Source organism: Fundulus heteroclitus, chromosome 19, assembly GCF_011125445.2.
Source record: "Fundulus heteroclitus isolate FHET01 chromosome 19, MU-UCD_Fhet_4.1, whole genome shotgun sequence".
Lineage (NCBI taxonomy): Eukaryota > Metazoa > Chordata > Actinopteri > Cyprinodontiformes > Fundulidae > Fundulus > Fundulus heteroclitus.
The window spans coordinates 7,339,356-7,361,283 of record NC_046379.1 but is presented as its reverse complement, the minus strand read 5'-3'; the positions used below and the strand labels follow the sequence as shown (position 1 = coordinate 7,361,283).

The following is a 21,928-nucleotide window of genomic DNA, read 5'->3' as shown; positions in this document are numbered from 1 at the left end:
ATCCTAGGACAGATTCAGCTTTCCTGGTAAGCTCTCAGCTACATATCAAATACTCCTGGCTGCTGCCACCACACAGTCAAACAGGGGCGTTAAGTAGTGCCCCCTGCACTCCTTTAGACCCTTTTTAAGCTTTAGGGAGATGCTAATTTTATTTCCCAGCAAGACTTGGTCCCTGTCCACGCTGCTAGAAGTACCAGTACCTGCTTTAATGGCTACGACATCAATCCAATTGACAAGCAACCCGAACACTAGAGCCAAGGATGTAGACGAGCTGAAGGACACTTTTAAAGCCACCTGGGATTTCTTTTTTGTGTGTTTTTTTTCCCAGTGTCCTGTCTAGCAATGTGGCAATAAGAATTGTTGTCTTAATGCCAAATAGAGCTCGACAGATTTTACTTTCACGAGTGGAGCAGTACTGCTTTCGCCATAGTGCTCTGCTTGATTTATGCATGTAAATAGTTTTATTATAATTCATGCAGGGAGTATTTCAAATTATGTGGACACTACAATGGGAAAGTAGGAGAGTAAAGGAAGAACGAGAAGAGGAAAAAAAAGAAAGAAAAGAGGTGAAAGAAAGAAGAGATTCTGCTTCATCACCTGCAAAGAGAGATGCAAAAAGAACAGCACAACCAACAGATATAGTGTAACAGATACAATAAAGTTACACCCTGGTACCATTGCTGAATTATGTGTATTATTTAATCTGACATGTATAATGTGATAGCTGAGAGAAAAAAATTAATAAAATAAATAAATAATGGGCTTTCTGTATAGAAGTGAACACTGAGTACCTGGAACCCAGCACCATTAGGTGTTTGTGAGAGTGCACTTGTGTATGTAAAATTGATCCAAAAGAAGATATATATATACCACAAGACTGGGGGAAAAAGGACAAATATTTGTTGAATATTTTACTAGTTAGCGACCAAGAAATGGCAAACAGAAGAGAAGCCAACCATGACCACCTGGACAGAGGTGACAATGGACATTTACAGAACGGAGAAGATTTCAGCTTTCGTAAACTACAAATTGGATATGTTTCAATCAGATTAGACAAAACGGGTTCAATATAAGAGACAACAGGGGCCTGATGTAATGAATATTCTGTAATTTCCTAATCACCCCTGATCACCCCTGTACATATGTGCAATGTGGCAATCAGTGATTCTGTTTTTGTTTTTTTTAAAAGCAAATATTGCATTTACATGGAAAGGCTCATAGTGTATTTTGTATTTTTATGAGTGTATTACGGGTCTTTTATATTAGAACAGTTAATGCATAAAGCTGTAATGGAGAAAAAACTAAAAACATAGCTTCTCTAATAGACCTTAAGCTCCTTTTGGGAGATTTTGCTTCTAAACTCGCCATTCAAAGCTATTAAAATGCCTTTGATTTTACATTTGTTGATAGAGATTAAAGATGTTGACATTCTGTTTGTAGACTGACCTCAAATGCCATTATTATAGGCTAAGTCAGTCTCTGCAATGTTTATACATTTTTTTAATTTTTGATGTAGGGTTTAAAGATAATAACTTGTTTTACTCAAAAGTAGGAGAAGTTCACAAAAATATGGAATTTACCAAACAAATGTGATGTTCCACACATTTTCTTTTGTAACAATAGGAATAAGACCTTTATACACATATTTATGCAGCCTGATTTTATTTACTAAAATCATATTTACAGTTTCTAGACATAATCAACACTTGAACCCAATAGAAACAGATACATATACAGGATTTGTATTTTCGCATTGTGAACTAGTCGTTCTGCATTAACGGTTGCTCGGACAGCACTTCCTATTCTTACTGGTCTTTGGGATTACCGGTGATGATGGGATGGATCTTTCTCCTATAATCTGAACTCAACCAGTTACTCGTTTATTTGCACGTGGAGGATGTGAGCGGTTGAAGCACAGCACTGTCACACATGGGAATGAAGGGGTTTTGAAGGCTTAAAGTCCACCGGGAGAGGACACGAAGACGACCCACTGAGGACGCTGGTGACGACTGAGACATGAGCCCAGCTTTGATTTTTCTACTTCCTAGGAGGAGCGTGATGGAGAACGCAGTGATGACTGTCAAGAGTCCGGCCCTCAGTCCACCTCCATCTGTTTAGCTCCAGGCTTCGGGTGCTGGTTCCCCTTCCCGTCCGCTTCCTGCCTTGCTGTGGGGCCGTTGTCAGCGCCGCCGTTTTGATCGCCGACCTCAGCGGCCTCCTCCACCGCCGGCTTCGGCCTGTTGGCGACCGAGCCGCAAACGTCGTCCAGTTCCTGGGTCGGACGGAAACGGCCGGTTAGGGAAACCGAACCTCACTCAATGGAGGACGAGTCAGATATCTGTTCATACCTGGATTTTTGCGATGATTTCTGCTACTTTAACAACTGGGTCTTGAGTTATTGCCGCTTTGCTTTGTGCATTTATCTTGTTGTTCATCCAGCTCATGTTCTCGTTCACACACTTCTCCACGGCGCTCACGTCCTCTGGGGTTAAATGTGAGAAACGCTCGTCCTTCGGGGGGGAAAAAACACATGACAGTTGGCAACAGGTTTGCGGTTCAATGAGGAGAGACGAGATTATTAATGCTCACCTTCTGTTTGTAAAAATCAACAAACTTCATGTAGAGCTGTAGTTTCTTCCCCAGTTCCTCAAAAGCTCTCGGCCTCTCTTCGCTCTCTCTGTGCCGCTCTTGAATGGGCTCACCGAACCTCTGGAAAACCACGTTATATTAATCAGTACTCACTGCAAAAAGAGAACTAAAAATCAGTAAAATTTTCTTAAAATGAATGTATTTGCCCTTGATTTGAGCAGGTAAATAAGACTATTTGCCAATGGAATGAGTATTTTTACCCCTAAAATAAGATAATTAGATAAACTGCACTTGAAATATGATAATGGAGATGAATTGTTCCTATTTTAAGTGCATAAATCTTATTCCATTGGCAAATAGTCCTATTTACTTTAATTTCAAGAAAAGAATTCTTATTTTTAGGTCTATTTTTGCAGTGCTGCAACTCTGACATGTGCAGATTCCACACTGCAAAAACGGATCTAAAAATTAGTAAAAATTTTCTTAAAATTAGTGTATCTGTCCTTGATTTGAGCAGGTAAATAAGATTATCTGCCAATGGAATGAGATTTTTGCACTTAAAATAGGAACAACTCATCTCCATCATCTTATTTCAAGAGCAGGATGTCTAATTATCTTATTTTAGGGGTCAAAATACTCATTCCATTGGCAGATAATCTTATTTACCTGCTCAAATCAAGGACAAAAACACAAATTTTAAGAACATTTGACTTATTTTTAGGTCAGTTTTTGCACTGGCAGTAGGTTGTAGAAATGTCATCTCAAAGACGAAGGAAGAAACCTTGAGAGCGCCCAGCTTCTCCTCATAGACGTGCTTTGGCTGGTCCTCTCCCTCCTCATACAGCCAGTTCTCAGTGTCCTCCAGCATCAGCGTCAGCCGGTTACTGTCCTGCGATCAGCGACAGGAGCACTGCATTGGTACGCCTGCCCTGTTATAAAAAGCTACGCTGGAAATGTGGAGGTTACCTCCTCGCTGATGTACTTTTGATAAATCCCGCAGAGTTTCTCCCGCAGATCGTACACGTACTCTTCCACTGCGTTTTTAGCGTCGTTCAGCTCTTTCACCAGCTTGTCCTGGCAAATCATCTGACGCTGGAAGGGGGGAAAGTAAACGTCAGAAAATATTCAGTGCTCTGGAAACATTATCTACAGTTTAGCTGGGTCGAGGGGCAGGTGCACCCTGAACAGCTGTCCCGTCCATGACAGGGAGACACAGAGACACAACCAAGCATGCAGACTATAAATGCTATAAATGCTTTCAAACTGCAAAAAGGGAACTAAAAGTAAGTAAAATGTTCTTGAAATGAGTGTATTAATCCTTGATTTGAGCATATAAATAAGATTATCTGCCAGTGAAGTGAGTATTTTGACCCCTAAAATAAGATAATTAGATAAACCGCACTTGAAACAAGATTATGGAGATGAGTTGTTCCTATTTTAAGCACAAAAATCTTATTCCATTGGAAAGTAAGATTATTTACCTGCTCAAATCAAGGACAAAAGCACTAATTTCAAGAACAATTTACTTACTTTCAGTTCCCCCTTTGTTGTACAAGTTAGTAACATACTCACTGCAAAAAGGGAACTAAAAGTAAGCAAAATTTTCTTGAAATTAGTGTATTTTTGCTTAATTCGAGCAGATAAATAAAACTACCTGCCAATGGAATAAGATTATTGCACTTAATATAGCAACAATTCATCTTCACCATCTTATTTCAAGTGCAGGATATCTAATCTATCTTATTTTAGGGGTAACTATACTCATTCCATTGGCAAATAGTCTTGTTTATTTACTCAAATCAAGGAAACCCATTCATTTCAGGAAAATATTAACTTATTTTTAGTTCCCTTTTTGCAGTGCTATTGTTTAGCTGAACTGAGAGAATAGACAATTTTTTAATCTGATTAAATGTGTGTGAACGATGCTGGAGGCTGAAATGATGCAGACACTAATTGAGCCAATCTTAATCCCTCTAATCCCTGTATTCTTCGTATTGACTCAGCTTGTTAACGGCGACAGCATCTCTCACCTCGTACTCCACAAAGTTGGTCAGAACGTCTCCGTCCAGCTGCCGAATGTTGTTGGCCACAATGGGAAGATCGATACTCTTCACCTTGACCTTTGGCTTGCTGCCTCCAGCTGTTGCGTCCTGCTTTTCTTCAGCTGCCCCTTCCTTGGACGAAATAAGGCACGCGCATTCATAAAACATGTCTTTTTGCTGCATTTGCATCAACAAGAAGGGGGAACAAACAAAAAAAGCAAAACCCCTACACATCATTCCATAACTAATATAATTCTTTGCAATTTATGTCAAAATAAAATCAATTTAAACAGACGGTGTGAATTGTGTGTTTCAGACCTCCAGGATCCGATTTGCATCAATTGTGATTGATGCATTAGACAACAGGAAGTGTTGATGGAGACGAGTTCTTCCTATTTTAAGTGCAAAAATCGTATTCCATTGGCGGATTATCTTATTTACCTGTTCAAATAAAGTACAAGGACACTCGTTTCAAGAAACTTTTAACTTATTTTTAGTTCTGTTTTTGCAGAGTAGAACATTGACACGCTAAAACCTGCAGGACAGGGGCTCCCATGGACCGGAGTCGGGGACCACAGACTATAAAACTGGCTTTGTGTGTCAAATGAAGGCCGACTGACCTTATTGTTGGAGCTGCTGTCCTCATTCGGCTGGTCCCCCTGGCCTTGACCCTCCTGCTCCACTTGCATTTTGCTCTGTTCAAATAAAACAGGCCTTGTTTTCTAATGCTTCAGGTGAATGTTCAGCTTGTTGCTACAAAAAAACTGTACTTTCTTTGTGAAACTGGAACAGGTCGAGCCTTTAAGACAGAATGTTTGAAACAAAGTACCTGCACTGCAAAAACGGAACTAAAAATAGGTAAATTTTCTTAAAACTTGTGTATCTGTCCTGGATTTGAGCAGGTAAATAAGATGATCTGCCAATAGAATAAGATTTGTGCACTTAAAATAGGAACAATTCATCTCCATTATCTTTTTTCAAGTGCAGGATGTCTAATTATCTTAATTTAGGGGTCAAAATACTCATTCCATTGGCAAATGATCATATTTACCTGCTCAGATCAAGGAAAAAAAACACTATGATTAAGAACATTTTGCTTATTTTTAGATCCGTTTTTGCAGTGTGAAGGTCCAGATTAGCATGACGTCTTTGCAAATGTTGCTTTTATGCATCAGATTACACTCAAGCTGCATGATATATTACATCCCAATCAGCATCGCAGTTCCCATGTGTTCAATATTGCAATTTATTTCATAGGTTATTAGATTTCAAGCATGATGCATACATATTGTGCATGCCAACAACATATTTGGGCTGTTTGAATGACTTTCACTGTCCTGGTTGCCACACCGGATGCATGTTTTCTTTTACTGGTGCTAAAGCTCACAAAACAGGTGATCGTAATGTTGCATAAGAAAGAAAGAACGAAGACAGAAAAATGTGGGTTAATCATAACTACTATCATCAACACTTTATACAGTAGTAGTAATGTATTTAAATGTATTTGTGCAGCCCTAGACTCCAACATTAAAGGTTCCTAGGAGCCTTTTAATGCCTTATAAATTCACCGGCCAGAGGGAAATGAAAATAAACCCATCTTCATAAAATGATCTGATATTGGCTTCCAACAGGGTAAAAAAAAAAAACGAAAACACCTTCAGAAACCGTTGAGGCTTAAGAAAATGACAGCAAATGTTAAAAGAAAACTGCAATGACCCGACATATATTGGGCATTACTGTCTAAATCTAATTAAAAAAATGCTGCATACTTCTCTCAGGGCTCTTATTGTGTGCTGTTGCACCAGTTTTCTCTGTGGAGATCAGAGGCTTACCTGCTCTTCTGCTCGGCCTTCGTTCTGCGCCGGCGGCTCCGATTCAATCTGCATGTCCTCTGCTTCCCCTTTGAGCTTCTCTATCAGCGACGCACTGGACACGCTTAGGATGCCGTGGATGTTGACGCGCACTTTTACCTTTACCTTAGAGCTGTCTCCATCCGGCTGAGGGACCACGTTCTGCACTGAGAAGCAGCCTGGCAACAGAAGGCGGTAAACAAGGCAGGTTACTGAACCACTTCGGTCACAGCGGCTCCTTAAACTATTCTGTCAGGCAAGGCAAGGCAAATTTATTTATATAGCACAATTCAGTACAAGACAATACAAAGTGCTTTACATGATTAAGATATAGCAAAATAATAAAATGTAGATAGAAAATAGAATAAAAGCAAGTAGGGATAGAATGTAGTAACAAAAAAGAACATTAAAAACAGTAAAACTGTTTAACTAGAACAGTCAAAGGCAATTTTAAACAGATGTGTTTGTAATCTTGATTTAAAAGAACTCAGGCTTTCCGCACTTTTACAGTTTTCTGGGAGTTTGTTCCAGATAAGCGGAGCATAGGAACTAAATGCTGCTTCTCCATGTTTGGTTCTGGTTCTGGTTCTGCAGAGAAGGCTGGAGCCAGAATACCTTAATGGTCTGGAGGGTTGATACACTGATAACAAGTCTGTGATGTATTTAGGTGTTAAGCCATTCAGGGATTTATAGACTAACAGAAGTATTTTAAAGTCTATTCTCTGAGATACAGGGAGCCAGTGGAAGGACTTTACACTGGCTGTCAGACGAAAAAAATTAACATCACAGACAAACGCTACAAGCCTGGTTTCTAATTGCTACCGAGGCTTTCTTGTCACACAGAAAAATGAATCAGGTCAAGCTAATTTTAATACCCGAAAAACGTACCCTGAGTAAATAGACAGAGACATTTTCGAATGGTTCTTTTTGTTTATTAAGGGTTAAAAGGTGTTTAAACCAACCTGGCCTCATGGGAAAAACTAAACACTCTCCTTGTTAAATTGTGAATTAATTGTGATTAAACATTTTTTTCAAAAGCCAAGCTCAATTTCACCGGACACACCCTGGCCAGATTACTGCAAGGTCTGCAGAATCAAGAAGTCAATCAAACAGAACCCGCCCGACAGCCTGAAGTAGGCTCAAATATCTCAAAAAGCAACAGATTAAGCTGCTCTAAAGCGAAACCAGAACAGGTGAGAAACAAAGGCACTGGCATCTATCAGCGTGGAAAGGGTTATAAAGTCATTTCTGGGGCTTTTCGGACTCCAGAGAACAACGGTTAAAGCCATTATCAGCCGATGGAGAACACACAGAACAGTGGAGAACACTCCGAGGGGCGGGCGGCCGACCAAAAGTACTCTAAGAGAGCATTAATTATTCATTCAGCTCACAAATTAACAAGAATATCAGGGCCAAAACCACAGCTGGCTAAATAAAAGCCAAACCCTGTTTCAGATTTGCCAAAAAAATTAAAATAAACTAAAATCTTGATCTGAGAAGGCGTGTCTCTTGTTACATCTGGTGCAAAACTACAACATTCAGTCAAGCAACATCCTGACAGATAAACATGGTGGTGGTAGTGCGATGGTCTGGGGCTGTGTTTGCCGCATCAGGACCTGGCCCCGGGGTTCTCTGCAGTATATTTAAGCGTAACGGGGCGTGACGCTGAAATAAAATCCTGGTGAGGGCCCACTTGCTGCTGTGACTGAGGGATCCATGAATGCTGCTTTTTACAAGGTTGTGCTGGAAAATCCCTCCAATGAACGTTGATAGCTGTTTTTATGGTACAACCAGTTATTAGGCTTGGGAGTCAATTACTTTTTACATAAAATAAATCATCATTTAAAATTTACTTTTAGTATTTACTCTGTAATATTTGATATTAAAATGTTTTTGGAGATCTGAAACATTTAGGTGTGACAAAAAAGGGGTAAAATATTTTTCACTTCGCTATAAGATCAAGTTAAACTTCTGTGGATAAGGGCTGGACAATTAATTGCATTTGCAATATAATCGCAATTTAAAAAAATGCAATTTTGAAATTGCAGAGTTCTGCAGTTTTTGGCTACATAACAATTAATGGATCAGACACGTCCTTTAGGTGTCGGTAATACGTTTGAAGCGAATTCGCCTCCACATGGAAGGGAAGAGAGTTGAAGCAGGGCGATAATCTATTTTTATTATTTGTTTTAGAGTTTATATAATCATACTTTATTACCAGAAACTTTCAGGAATCTCAACATTACATAGCGGTTTGTTGGTTGCACTATATGTTCAACAAAGATTGATGCCCAACTCAATTAAAAGCTATTCTCTAAAATAATAATATTCTGAATAATAAAAACAGTAACATTTCTTGTTTTAAATAGTCCTTCATCTTTATCTAGCGCCCATTTTTGTTGCTTGTGGTTAATGCAGAGAAAAGTCTAAATTAAATCATAATCATAATTATGCACTGCAAAAACGGAAGTAAAAACTAAAAAAAAAAAGTAATATTTCCTTCATTTGAGCAGGAAAATAAGATGATCTGCCGATGGAATGAGATTTTTTTACTTAAAATATGAACAACACATCTCTATCATCTTATTTCAGGTGCAGGATGTTTCATTATCTCATTTTAGGGGTCAAAATAGTCATTCCATTGGCAAATAATCTTCTTTACCTGCTCAAATCTAGGAGAAAAACGGTAACTTTAGGAACAATTTACTTATTTTTTTAGATCCGTTTTTGCAGTGTGGTTGAAATATATCACGATTTTAGTTTTTGCAGTGGCTGCAGTTTTCTTTTTCTGTAGAAGCGTCAGAATCAGCACCAGTACCTATCCTGTGGTCCGGGTAGGGGAGCTCCTGCGGACTGCTGTAGAATGCTTCCAGGTCGAAGGGTTCCTTCTTGTGGAACGTGATCACTTTAGAAAAAGGAGCAGCGTGGTTCTTGCTGAAAACCTCGCACTCCCTGCAGTGGAAGAAAAAGCAAAGTCAGGAACCCTGGACGTCGCCTCCAGTCAGCACAGGTTTACCTCAGACCAACAAGGACGAAACACGAAATGTTTACCCCAGCCCATCCTCTGTGGGTGACTTCCACCGGAGGGTGATTGGAAAAGGAACCAAGTCGGTGATGGAGAACTCCCGAACCTTAAACGCTGGAGACAGAATAGCGCACTGCGTCCACACACAGAGCAAAAAACACAGGGGGTTACGGCACTGTCTGCGCTCTGAGAATAAAATCCTGAGTCATCAAAACTACGAGTGCACTCTCACAAACTCCCACAGGTACAGGGTTCCAGGTATTAAATGTTCACTTATATACAGAAAGCTTATAATTTTTTTTTTTTTTATGTTCTTTCACTTTCTTTTTTCAGGTATCACATTACACATGTCAGCTTAAATAATAATACATATGATTTAGCAATGGCATCTAGGTGTTACTCGATTGTATCTGTTGCTTTATGTCTGTTGGTTGTGCTGTTTTTTTTGCATCTCTTTCCAGGTGATGGAGCAGACAGAGAACGTTTTATCATTCTCTCCCTTTTATCTCTTCTTTTTTTCACCTCTTCTCTTTTTTTTCCCTCTCTCTTCTTGTTCTTCCTTTACTCTCCCATTGTACACTGCAAAAAGGGAACTAAAAGTAAGTAAAAATTTCTTGAAATGAGTATATTTTTCCTTGATTTGAGGAGCTAAATAAGACTATTTGCCAATGGAATGAGATTTTTGCACTTAAAATAGGAACAATTCATCTTGAAAATAAGATAATTAGATATCCTGCACTTGAAATAAGACGATGGAGATGAATTGTTCCTATTTTAAGTGCAAAAATCTTAATCCGTTGGCAAATAGTCTTATTTAGCTCCTCAAATCAAGGAAAAATACAATGATTTCAAGGAAATTTCACTTACTTTTAGTTCCCTTTTTGCAGTGTAGTGTCCATATAATTTGAAATTCTCCCTGCAGAAATCACAATAAAGCTATCTACACTGCAAAAACAGAACTAAAAATAAGTAATATTTTCTTAAAATGAGTGTGTCTGTCCTTGATTTGAGCAGGTAAATAAGATGATCTGCCAATGGAATGAGATTTTTGCACTTAAAATAGGAACAACTCATCTCCATCGTCTTATTTCAAGTGCAGGATGTCTAATTATCTTATTTTAGGGGTTAAAATACTCATTCAATTGGCAGATCATCTTATTTAACTACTCAAATCTAAGTCAAAAACACTAATTTTAAGAACATTTTACTTATTTTTAAGTCTGTTTTTGCAGTGTACATGCATAAATCAAGCGGAGCATTATGGCGAAAGCTGTTCGCTCCTCTTGTAAAAGCAACATCTGTCGAGCTCAATCTGGCATGGAGACATCAATTCCTATTGCCACATTGCTAGACAGGACACTATAAAAAAAAACAACAACAAAAAAAAATAACTACGAGCTGCAGCCCACCTGAAGCGCGCAGCCTCTGGCCACCGCCTCGTCAGCGTTGAGGGTGGTGCTGACGTCTTTGGAGAAAAATCTGGTGATTCTCTCTTTGATGGACGGGATCCTCGTGGCTCCGCCGACGATCTCCACCGCGTAGATGTCGTCCCGACTCAACTCTGTCCAGAAAAAAAACACACAAACACACAAACACACACGCTGCACTCCTGCCCTTCGCTGTCATCAGACACAGATGATATTTTCAGAGGTTCATACTTGATTGCTCCAAGGCCGTCTTCAGCGGCGCCTCCACCCTCATCAGATACTGAGCGCACATCTCTTCAAAGTGAGTCCTGTAGACACGCAAAGACCACTTAGTGGATAGAAAGAGTCCACACACCACTGTTAAGCTGACATTAGACATTTGTCCACCTTTAATACGCCTCGTTAACTGCACAACACTGGATGACACACATAAGAGTGTAAACACCCTCTCGTAACTGAGGCTGCAGCTGTGTTGAGAATCATCGGCCGTATTCAAACTGGGAATAAAAAGGAGCCGGCATCGGATAAATGCCAAATGAAGTTCAGCCTTTCTAGGAGGCTTTTTTATGTATTTTCTTGGTCACATCGCCATACAATCATATTTATATAGCACTTTTCAACAATCCTTATGGTGCACAAAGAGCTTTACAAGATGAAAAATACAAACACAAGGATCCCAAGACAAAATAGATCAAATATAAAAATGTATAAGGCAATGCAAGGCAAATTTATTTGTATAGCACAATTCATTACAGACACAATGCAAAGTACTTTACATGATTAAAATATAGGAAAATAAAACAGAATAAAAGCAAGTAGGAATAAACTGTAGAAACAAAATAGAACATTAAAAACAGTTGGAAACTACTATGTTTCAGTAGAACAGTTTAACTAGAACAGCCGAAGGCAGTCCTAAACAAATGTGTTTTTAATCTTGATTTAAAGGAACTCAGGCTTTCCGCACTTTTACAGTTTTCTGGAGGTTTGTTCCAGATCAGTAGCGCATAGGAACTAAATGCTGCTTCTCCATGTCTGGTTCTGGTTCTGGTGATTTATAGACTAACAGAAGTATTTTAAAGTCTATTCTCTGAGATACAGGGAGCCAGTGTAAGGACTTTAGAACTGGGGTGATGTTCTCTACTTTCTTAGTCTTAGTGAGGACGCTAAGACTAGTGTCCTCACTAAGGAAAATAACAAGATAAAAAGAGATAAAAGCAACAAAAAAATGCATAATAGCACAATTAAAAACAGTTTTAGGAACTATATAGACATAAATAAATCCACAAAATAAAAAAAAATTATCCACAGTTGAACAGTTGGAAGTGAAAGGCCTGTCTGAACAGATTTGGTTTTAGCTGCGATTTAAAGACGCAGAGCTCAGTGATGCATCGTAGCTCTGGTGGTAAAGCGTTCAAAAACAGCATAAGAAAGATCGCCCCATCTTTGGCGCCCAGTCCTGGGAACATGCAGGATTATAAGCTCCGATGAGAGCAGAGCCCCTGACGTTACGGCAGACGGTTAAAAGTTCAGACAAATATGCTGGAGCAAGGTGATTTCTGACTTTAAAAGTCGGCCCTAAGGCGAACTGGAAGCCAGTGGAGAGAGGAGAGAACGGGGGTAATATGGCCAAGTTTGAGAATGTTTGAGAGGAACCCAGCAGCTGCATTTTGGACCGGTTGAAGCTTATAGAGTTATCTGCTATCTAACAAAGGCCGTGATGCACAGAGAGAGCTCCCTGTCAAAAGGTATCAGTCAGGAGAAGGTACAAAAGCCATTCAATGTACCGGAGAACACAGTGAAAACACTCCTCATCAAGTGGAAAAACTACGGTGGGACACTGACAGCAACTGGATGTCCCAGTGTTCAAATTTAGCAAGTCTCGTAAAAGCATGAAGGGAAACCTCTTATGGATCAATCCAAAAAAAAGTTAAAAGATAAAACAACTGGACTTCTATTGGACTCCTCTGGACTTTTATTTTATTTTTTTTTACCTTTTTTGGATTGATTATGACCTGGAGGACTGAGAATCTTCACCAACTCTTATGGATGTGAGCAAATAAAAGGTGGAGTACGCTTCCCTCCTTACCCAGAGTCAAACACGGAGGTGATAGCATCATGCTTTGGGCTGTTTTTAATCACAAGGAAGTGGGCTCACAGCTGGGGTGAATTATTAACCGTTCAATGGTGTTACAAAACCTTTAGGGTTCTGCTAAAAAAAAAAAAAAGCTGAAACACGAAGAGGAACGTCGCCTCTCAGCAGGACAACGACCCAGAGCGACCAGATCAGCAAAAGGAAGGCTTCAACGAAAAAGAGATTAAAGTTTGGGAACGGTCCGGCCAGAGCTCAGACCTGAACCCGATTAAAAAGCTGTGGGCTGACCTGATAAGGGCTGGACACACTCTGACAGATTCTGAGCATTTTAGCAAAATATAGAAATACTGGCTGGTCAGGATGTTCCCTACAGATAGACTGAGGACTGTTGTGCCTCCACATTATCAGTTTAACCCTCTGGTTGACACAAAAAGCTCTTTTAAACTCCTCAACATGCAGTAAATATAGATTTTTTCAGATTTGTTTAGACTTTATATGCTATTTTTAGTTATTTTTAAGAAGTAGAAAAAAAAGTAGCATTTTTTTTCTACCCTTTAATAATGTCTTGTTTCTCATAAGGGGATGGTGTTATTCAAGTTTTTATGTAAAGTTGATTATAAATATTATTTATTCTCAATCTGAGTTGCAAGGACATAAAAGCTGCTTTTTACGATTTTCACTGAAATGGTATAAATTTTTTCTCCTATATATCAAATATTCTATCACATATATACAAATATTTATTATTATGTAGTATTATTATCTGACCCTGAGAGTGTCACAAATTCGTAACAACACTGATTCTGCACAATTTTTTTTTTTTTTTGCTTTTTTGTGCAAACAAAGCAATTTTTTCCTATCCCGTGCATACATATTTATAAATACGAAAAATATCATCACCTGGTGAAAAAGAAGAAAACATGACATTAAATTTTAACACCAGGGCATGAAAACAAAATTAAAAACACAAATCCAGTTGCAGTAGTGGTGTTTTTAAAAAAAAAAAAAAAAACTTTTAAGGTGCTTAAATTAAACGCTTATGGTTCTAAGAAATTATGGAAATTTCCCCCAGAATACACAACCTTGCCAAATTTTTGGCCATTTAAATCAGCACAGCCACAGTTATAAATTAATTATGTTCAAAAATGCAATAAATGTCGTGGCAGATGGTCGTTCTCACTGAGCCTGGTTCTGGTTCTGCTGGAGGTTTATTCCCGTTAAAGGGGAGTTTTACTCTCCACTGTCGTTACATGCATGCCCAGTATCAGGGATTGCTGCAAAGTCAACGACACAAAGCAATTTGCTGGGTTTCCTAAGATAGAAACTTTATTAACTAATCTGTAAGATTTGATGTAATTCACTTAGTAAAATGCCTTGAGACAATGTGTTTTATGAATTGGTGGTATATAAATAGGCCGCATTAATCTGAGCTGAATGTCAAAGGACTCCACATGGTTGATATTGTTGCACTCTTATGCAACAATAATATTAGGGTTTTTATTTTCCTATTTGCATTAGAGATGTACAGGTTATACGACACATTGAAGGTGGAACACCTATCTTGGTCTCAGTTCATATTGTTTGTATTTTTATATTCTGGGTTCTTTATCTACAATATAAAAAGAAAAACGGACCTGTTCATCCTGCTGGAAACATCGATGTCGTTCATGAAGCACTCTATGTTGAGAGGCAGGTCGGAGGAGTTGGCACTCATGAGCTTTTTCAGCTTCTCGCACTCCTGGTGCAGCCGCAGCAAAGCCCTCGGGTTGTCCCTCACATTCAGCTTGTACTTTGTCTTAAACTCCTCGCAGAAGTAATCCACCAAGGCTTCGTCGAAGTTGCGCCCTCCCAGGTACGGGTCGAAGGCCGTGGAAAGGACCTGATGAGCGTTGGAGATGACTGAGACACACCTTAAATCAGAAAATCACGTGTAAAGACGTGGATGCACGCTCACCTTGAGCTTCCCCTTGTTGAACGCAGTGACGGAGACCTGGAAGGAGGAATGCCCCATGTCCACAAACACCACATTCCTGGGCTTCTCCTCGGGAGCAGGGAGGTCCTGCTTGTAGATCCCGTAAGCCAGCGCCACTGTGCAGAATGAGGTTTTTTTTATTTCATTCGCATTTTCCTTCAGTTCTGCGTGAGCGTAAACTAGGGCTGGGCGATAAATCGATTTAATCGATTAATTTGAATTTACAATTCTTTAAGATTTCATTTTTGGAAAATCTTGATTTTATTTTGCCAATACACTCATTGGGTTTCCATGAAGAGAACAGCATGTGATGCTGAATATATGTTTAGGCAAAATTATTGTCAAAATATTGTTAAGTAATACGAGGTACTTCATTTCCTCCTTTTTAACTTAGTTTGAAGTTCCCAAGTGCAGTGAAGCCTGTTCTTAGCTCAATGTGTAATACCACTAGCAGCAAATGTTTTGTTATATTTTCATTGTTTATAATGGCACGGCTGCCATCTTGTTTTACAAGCATGTTTAACAGCTTGTTTTTAGTTGCACTTTGAATCCAGGTCAACTCCCCGACGAAATGCTTGACATAAAAAGCAAAGTTATAAAATAATTTCTCTAATTTCTTTTTATGAAACAAAAAGGAGGAAAAAATCGATTAATCGGATTTGGTATGATAAAATCGGAGATTTATTTTTTATTCCATATCGCCCAGCCCTAGCGTAAACCAAAAAGAGCACCGACCTGCCGTGGTGTCGTTGATCAGCCGCAAACAGTTCAGCCCTGCGATCTGCGTCGCATCGAGGACCGACCGCCTCTCCACGTCTGTGAAAAAACTCGGGACCTGCAAGACCACCAGCCAGAGGTCAGTTAACCCCTGTCTACTTTTAAGACTAATCTTAAAACTTTCCTTTTTGACAAAACCTATAACTAGAGTGGCTCATGTTACTCTGAGCTACCTTTATAGTTTTACTGCTATAGGCTTAGGCTACTGGAGGACATCAGGATCTAATTTTCTCACTCTATAGAGTTCTACTGTTCTTCAATTATGCATTATGTGTCGTCATTTCTGCTTTAACTTTCTGTTCTCTCTCATTTATCTTCATAGTAGGTACACCTGGTCTGACGTTCTGTTAGCTGTGACATCATCCAGAAAAGACGGCTCACCCGCTACTACCATCTAATGTAGAACAGATTACTAGATCAATGTGTGCTTCTGTGCTTTTTTGTTTCTCTTGTTGTGTCTCTGTTCTGTCTTCTGTAACCCCAGTCGGTCGAGGCAGATGACCGTTCATACTGAGCCCGGTTCTGCCGGAGGTTTTTCTTCCCGTTAATGGGGAGTTTTTCTTCCCACTGTCGCTTCATGCTTGCTCAGTATGAGGGATTGCAGCAAAGCCATGTACAATGCAGACGACTCTCCCTGTGGCTTCTACGCTTCCCCAGGAGTGAATGCTGCTTGTCGGGACTTTAATGCAATCAACTGGTTTCCTTATATAGGACATTTTTGACCAATCTGTATAATCTGATTGAACTTGACTTTGTAAAGTGCCTTGAGATGACATGTTTCATGATTTGGCGCTATATTAATAAAATAAAATTGAATTGAATTAACTTCCCCCCCCCGGTAGCGTTCCGAGGGTAACGCTGACTAGCGGCCTGAAATGTTCGAGTCGCTCACAGAGACCACGCAGTCCACCACCGGCTTCTTCAGCGCGCTCTCCGACGTCTCCTTCAGCTTGGTGAGCAGCATCCCGCTGATCTGCTCCACCGTGAACACCTTCTCCTCGTCCAAATAGCGCACCTGTAGACCGATCAAAGCGAGGAAAAGTCAAAGCTGAAGAAATGAGCGAGGAGCCTTCGTTCAAAGGGGCCATGATGCGCTGGGAGACAGAGGAGCGGCGAAAAAAAAGAAACGGGGATAAAGTGCTCTACCTTGATCCCAGCGCTTCCATTGGCCAGCTTGTGCAGGCTGTAAGGCAGTTTGCCTTTCTCTGATTGGACAAACGGGTCATCGTACGCTCTGCCGTGAAACTTTTTGAAGCCGTGCACGGTGTTCTTGAAGTTTGTTATAATCTGATAAAACAAGACAGCAGAAGAGACATCTTTGGAAAGCTATGGTCACCAGAAGACACTCACTCAGCCCGTTTCCACCGAAGCTGCTCCGCTGCATGAGATCCGGTGACTGCGGAGGCCGCTGGAGCACAGTGGACTCATTGTCACGTTCAGCAGAGCGCTTTAGGAAGGCTTAAGCTTTGTGACATGGAGCTTTATCCTAGAACATATCCTCCATACCATTTTAGGGGACAGATCCAAGCTTTCTCTAACCCGACCATCTGATCTTTGCAGCTGAGATGGGGGCTCGTCAGACCAGGAAAGATTTATTTTTTCCAACCTATTGGCCAAATGCTGCTGAGTCTGTGTGAATTGCAGCCTGTGGTCCTCTGCTTGTATATGTTTGCTGCACAGAAATGTTGTCCTGCACACTTTGGTCCTAACGACTGATTATTTCAGCTGTTGTGGCCTTTCCATCGCCCTAAACCAGTCCGCCCATTCTCCTCTGACATGAACAGGGGATTTTTTTGTCCACAAAACTGCAGCTCATTGTTTATTTTCTCCAATTTGGATTGTTTTTATGTAAATCTGAGAGATGGCGGTGCATGAAACATAACAGGAGATCAGTAGTTTCTGAAATTCTCCAACAACCATGCAAACCCTCCTTCTTTTCCATTCTGATGCTAAACTCCAGCAATGGGTTTTTCATAAAAAAAACCCTGGTTGCCTAATTTAATGAGCTGCCTTCTGATTGGCTCTATTAGGGTTAACAACATACAAAGGTACCCAATAAGATGGAGGGTGAGAATACAAGTAGATCTGATCTTACCTGACTCTTGGCTGCATTTCCAATCATCCGGTTTTTGGAGGCCAAAGACACGCACGCCCTAAACACAATCAAACACACGAGTCCTTTAGAGGGGGGTGTAAGATATGAAGGATTGGATGTTTTACACACTGAATGCTGAGATTAGAAAAATGTCACTGGGGAGTCTGGGGGAGACCCAGAAACTGGAGCAGCTCATCCTGTCTGAAATAAGGAGAACAGGAACTACCCGGATGCTTCAACAGTGCAGTGAAAAAGCTCCTGCAGGCGCACACATTCCTTTGATGTTGCTTGTTTGTCATGCTTGAACATTTCAAATAATCAAACTAATTCTAATATCAGAGTAAACACAAAATGCAATTTTGCAAATTGATTATTTTAGATACTAGGATAAAAAAAGGTATTGTGGGTGCCTCCAAATCCAAGGCCATGGTCTTGAGCAGGAAAAGGGTAGAGTGCCTTCTACGGGTTGGGGAGGATGTCCTGCCTCAAGTGGAGTGGTTTAAGTATCTTGGAGACTTGTTCATGAATGAGGAAAAGAGGAATGGGAGATTGATAAGAGGAAGCAGGCGCTATAACGGTCTGTTGTGCTAAAGGGAGAGCTGATTTACCGGTTGATCTACGTTCCTACCCTCATCTATGGTCACGAGCTTTGGGTCGTGACCGAAAGAACGAGATCCCGGATACAAGCGGCTGAAATGAGTTTTCTCCGTAGTGTGTCTGGGCTCTCCCTTAGAGATAGGGTGAGGAGCTCAGTCATCCGGGGAGGACTCAGAGTAGAGCCGCTGCTCCTCCACGTCGAGAGGAGCCAGTTGAGGTGGCCAAGTGGCCGGGGAGAGGGACGTCTGGGCCTCCCTACTGAAGCTGCTACCCCCGCGACCCGACCCCGGATAAGCGGAAAACAATGGATGGATGGAATCTTATGTGGCCATATATGAAAAAAATTTTAATCATATTTTTTGGGGAACTAGCCACATCAAAGGCTGATGGCTGTCTGACATAGAGAATAAGAACAATATTTCTATAGGACCTGTCTGACAACATGAAGCAGGCATAAAGATCTCAAAAAGCAACACAGCATCCCCTCATCTAGAGAAATTCAACAACATATGAGAAGAAAAGTCACTAACATCTATCAGTCTGACGAAACAATGGTTACAAATCCATTTCAAAGGCTTTAGGACGCCGTTGAACCACACTGAGAGTCGTTTTCCACAAATGGAAATAACATGAAACAGCAATGAAATCCACTGTCGACCAAAAATGAAGCCAAAGACCCGTCTCACATATGCCAAAAGAGAGAAAAATATTCAAGAAGAAAATTGTGAACGACTTGCCACAAGTGACGAAAACCACAAAACCTCCAGGAGGAGAACGTCTGGCCACCAGACAGTGACCTTAAGATCAAGTACATCCCTAGATCAAACACCAAAACACTCCTTCTCTGGATGGCAAAAAAAATAAAAAAAAAAATAACAAAGGTTATGGAGTGGCCTAGTCAAAGTTCAGATTTAAATCCAGCTGAGATTGTATAGCATGACCGTAAACGGGTCCTTCATGATTTAAAAAAAAAACTCCAGTGTGGCTGAACTGTAACAATCCCTTGTTTTTGTAAAAGGGTGACACAAGCAGTTTTTAGTTAATGGGACTATTTAAGATAAAGCTCAAGCTGGTTTTCTTAAAAAGATAAGATAAGAAGAACAGTGAACACCACTGGGTACTTGTACTTGTACTGCAAATGTCAGTGGTGGTGGTCATGTGGGCTATGGGCTGTAGGTAGAAAGTGTCTTAATGTAGATGTGCGTAAGTACATGTGAATATATATACATATATGTATATGTATATTTCTAATGTACAGTATATTGATTTATTTGTTTACTGAATGACTTTGAGTAATATGGACTCAAAAGTAAAGTAGGAATCAGGAAGATTGTTGGTGTTAAAGACTAGGAAGTAGAATTAAATGATTAATTTTCACTTCTTCATACCCCTTTCCAGACGCAATCACTAAATTATATATGTTATACATTAACGTAATTATATTTGGCCTATTATTATGTATGCATAATGTTTGTATGTGTTAAATTTATAATTTCACTGGATTGTCTTATATATATTATTCATTCATTCATAGGGGGGTTACTTTTTCACAGTACTTTTTTTTTTTTTTTTTTGACCATCTGAAATATTTAAGTGAAACATTAAAGCAAAAACAGCCGAACTCCGTAAGGAATTAAATATCATGTAACTGTGACTGCTGCCGCCTCTGGGATCCAGTTCCCACTGGCTGGCAGTGACAAGGCACTCCCTAGTTTCACCTTGCCACACACATACACCAAAAAAAAAAAAAAAAAATCAACTGCTCCATTTAGTCAAGTGCTGCTGCACACATCCCTGCAGGAAGATGCTGCAAATGCAGTTTGCGCACACCGAGCCCAGCATGTAAAAAAATAACTTGGATTGATGTCTGGTGCCCTGGATGAGCTGAGCATCGCTGATTCGGTGACATCTCTGGGCAGTTCTGAGGATGTGCAGCAGTTTTCCGGCGTCGTGCAACGCCCAGTGCCGCTGTGTCTTAAAACATAGCGGAATGCTTTTACGCGCCACGCAATTAACGCCGCGCCACCTCTGGGTTTCATCGTTCGGTCGGCAGGTCATGATCGCGGAACTTCTGAACCATCAGCATCCAGGCCTGGGCCACGGTTCAGCGGCACCAGAACCCTTGACGCATGAGCATCGCTGCGTGCGGCCGGTGCGTCCTTTACAAAAAACTATTGCGTAACGACCCCCCTGGTCCACGGCGCTGCCCGGCGTTAATACTCACGGTGTGCATCTGTCACTGTAGTCATTGGCCACCGTTTCAATGCCGCCGCTCCTCGCCACCGCGACGTAGCAGTTCTGGAAACCCACGTCGATGCCAACCACTGACATGATGAGCACACGCGAATGCACCGTCTCCGACTTCTCCTGCGCAAAAAACCCGCACTGACGCGAGGACGAAGACGCAAACTGCGAGCAGGTCTCCGTAGTTTCCGCAGACCAAGCCAGGCGCCGCGCGGCCGAACGAGCAGCTCTTACGTAAGCCGAGCTGTTTATAGCGAACTCATTCAGAGTAATCCCCGAAGAAACGAGGTCCAGAGCGGATTCTCCAACTCCGAGGCGGCCCTAGCATCACTCGGTGCCGCTCTGACGCGGAGGATGCTGCCGCTCCAACCCGCCCCCGAAGCCCTCTGATTGGCCGCGTCGCGCTCGGAGTGCTGGACGTCGTTGGCGCGTCAGCCAATCGATCACAGAACAATCTAGAACCTCACGGTGAAAGTGGCCCTTGCTTACGTCACTGAGGCGAGGCGGTGACGTCGCGAGCACGTTTGCTCTGGTCAGGTGAGCTTCGGCCCTCACCTGCACACACACACACACACACACACACACACACACACACACACACACTATGTTTAGTGTAGACAGAAGAAAAGCAAACAGCTTAGTTCTGGATAAGATTTAGAAAAATAAATGGCATTATTATTGATTTATAGATAGATAGATAGATAGATAGATAGATAGATAGATAGATAGATAGATAGATAGATAGATAGATAGATAGATAGATAGATAGATAGATAGATAGATAGATAGATAGATAGATAGATAGATAGATAGATAGATATCTTTATTGTCATTTTGTATGCACAAAGTGCGTACAGAACGAAATTTCGTTTGCATACAGCTTGGAAAATCACAGTAGATTGCACTAATTTTCAGGATAAAGATGCAGCAGCGATTTATGTAAACAATTAAAATGTAAAAAAATGTAACAATGTAGACAATGCAGGGGGAAATAGACAGTGTGCTATTCAGTATCCAGGAGGGTATTATTAGAACCGTGCAATATACTAATGTGGTACAGAGTCCATTTGTGGCTTCAGCATTTCAACAGTCTGAAGCATATGTGCAAATGTGTAAATTTGCACATATGATTCAGACTATATATATATATATATATATATATATATATATATATATATATATATATATATATATATATATATATATATATATATATAT

The 21,928-nt window shown here is 40.5% G+C and overlaps 1 protein-coding gene across 1 annotated transcript; it reads right to left on the bottom strand.

Moving 5' to 3' along the window:
• Positions 1-1,643: 1,643 nt before the first annotated feature.
• hspa4l (heat shock protein 4 like) lies at positions 1,644-21,005 on the bottom strand. The gene is made up of 19 exons (XM_012864532.3): positions 20,691-21,005; positions 17,870-17,927; positions 16,921-17,061; positions 16,667-16,789; positions 15,733-15,832; positions 14,980-15,113; positions 14,660-14,904; positions 11,165-11,241; positions 10,916-11,067; positions 9,533-9,639; positions 9,300-9,433; positions 6,464-6,660; positions 5,252-5,326; positions 4,620-4,763; positions 3,556-3,681; positions 3,371-3,478; positions 2,590-2,709; positions 2,349-2,510; positions 1,644-2,272 (listed from the first exon to the last, which is right to left on the bottom strand). The coding sequence occupies exons 1-19, from the start codon at positions 20,795-20,797 to the stop codon at positions 2,096-2,098; spliced, it is 2,487 nt and encodes an 828-aa protein (XP_012719986.2). The 5' UTR covers positions 20,798-21,005; the 3' UTR covers positions 1,644-2,095.
• Positions 21,006-21,928: the final 923 nt, after the last annotated feature.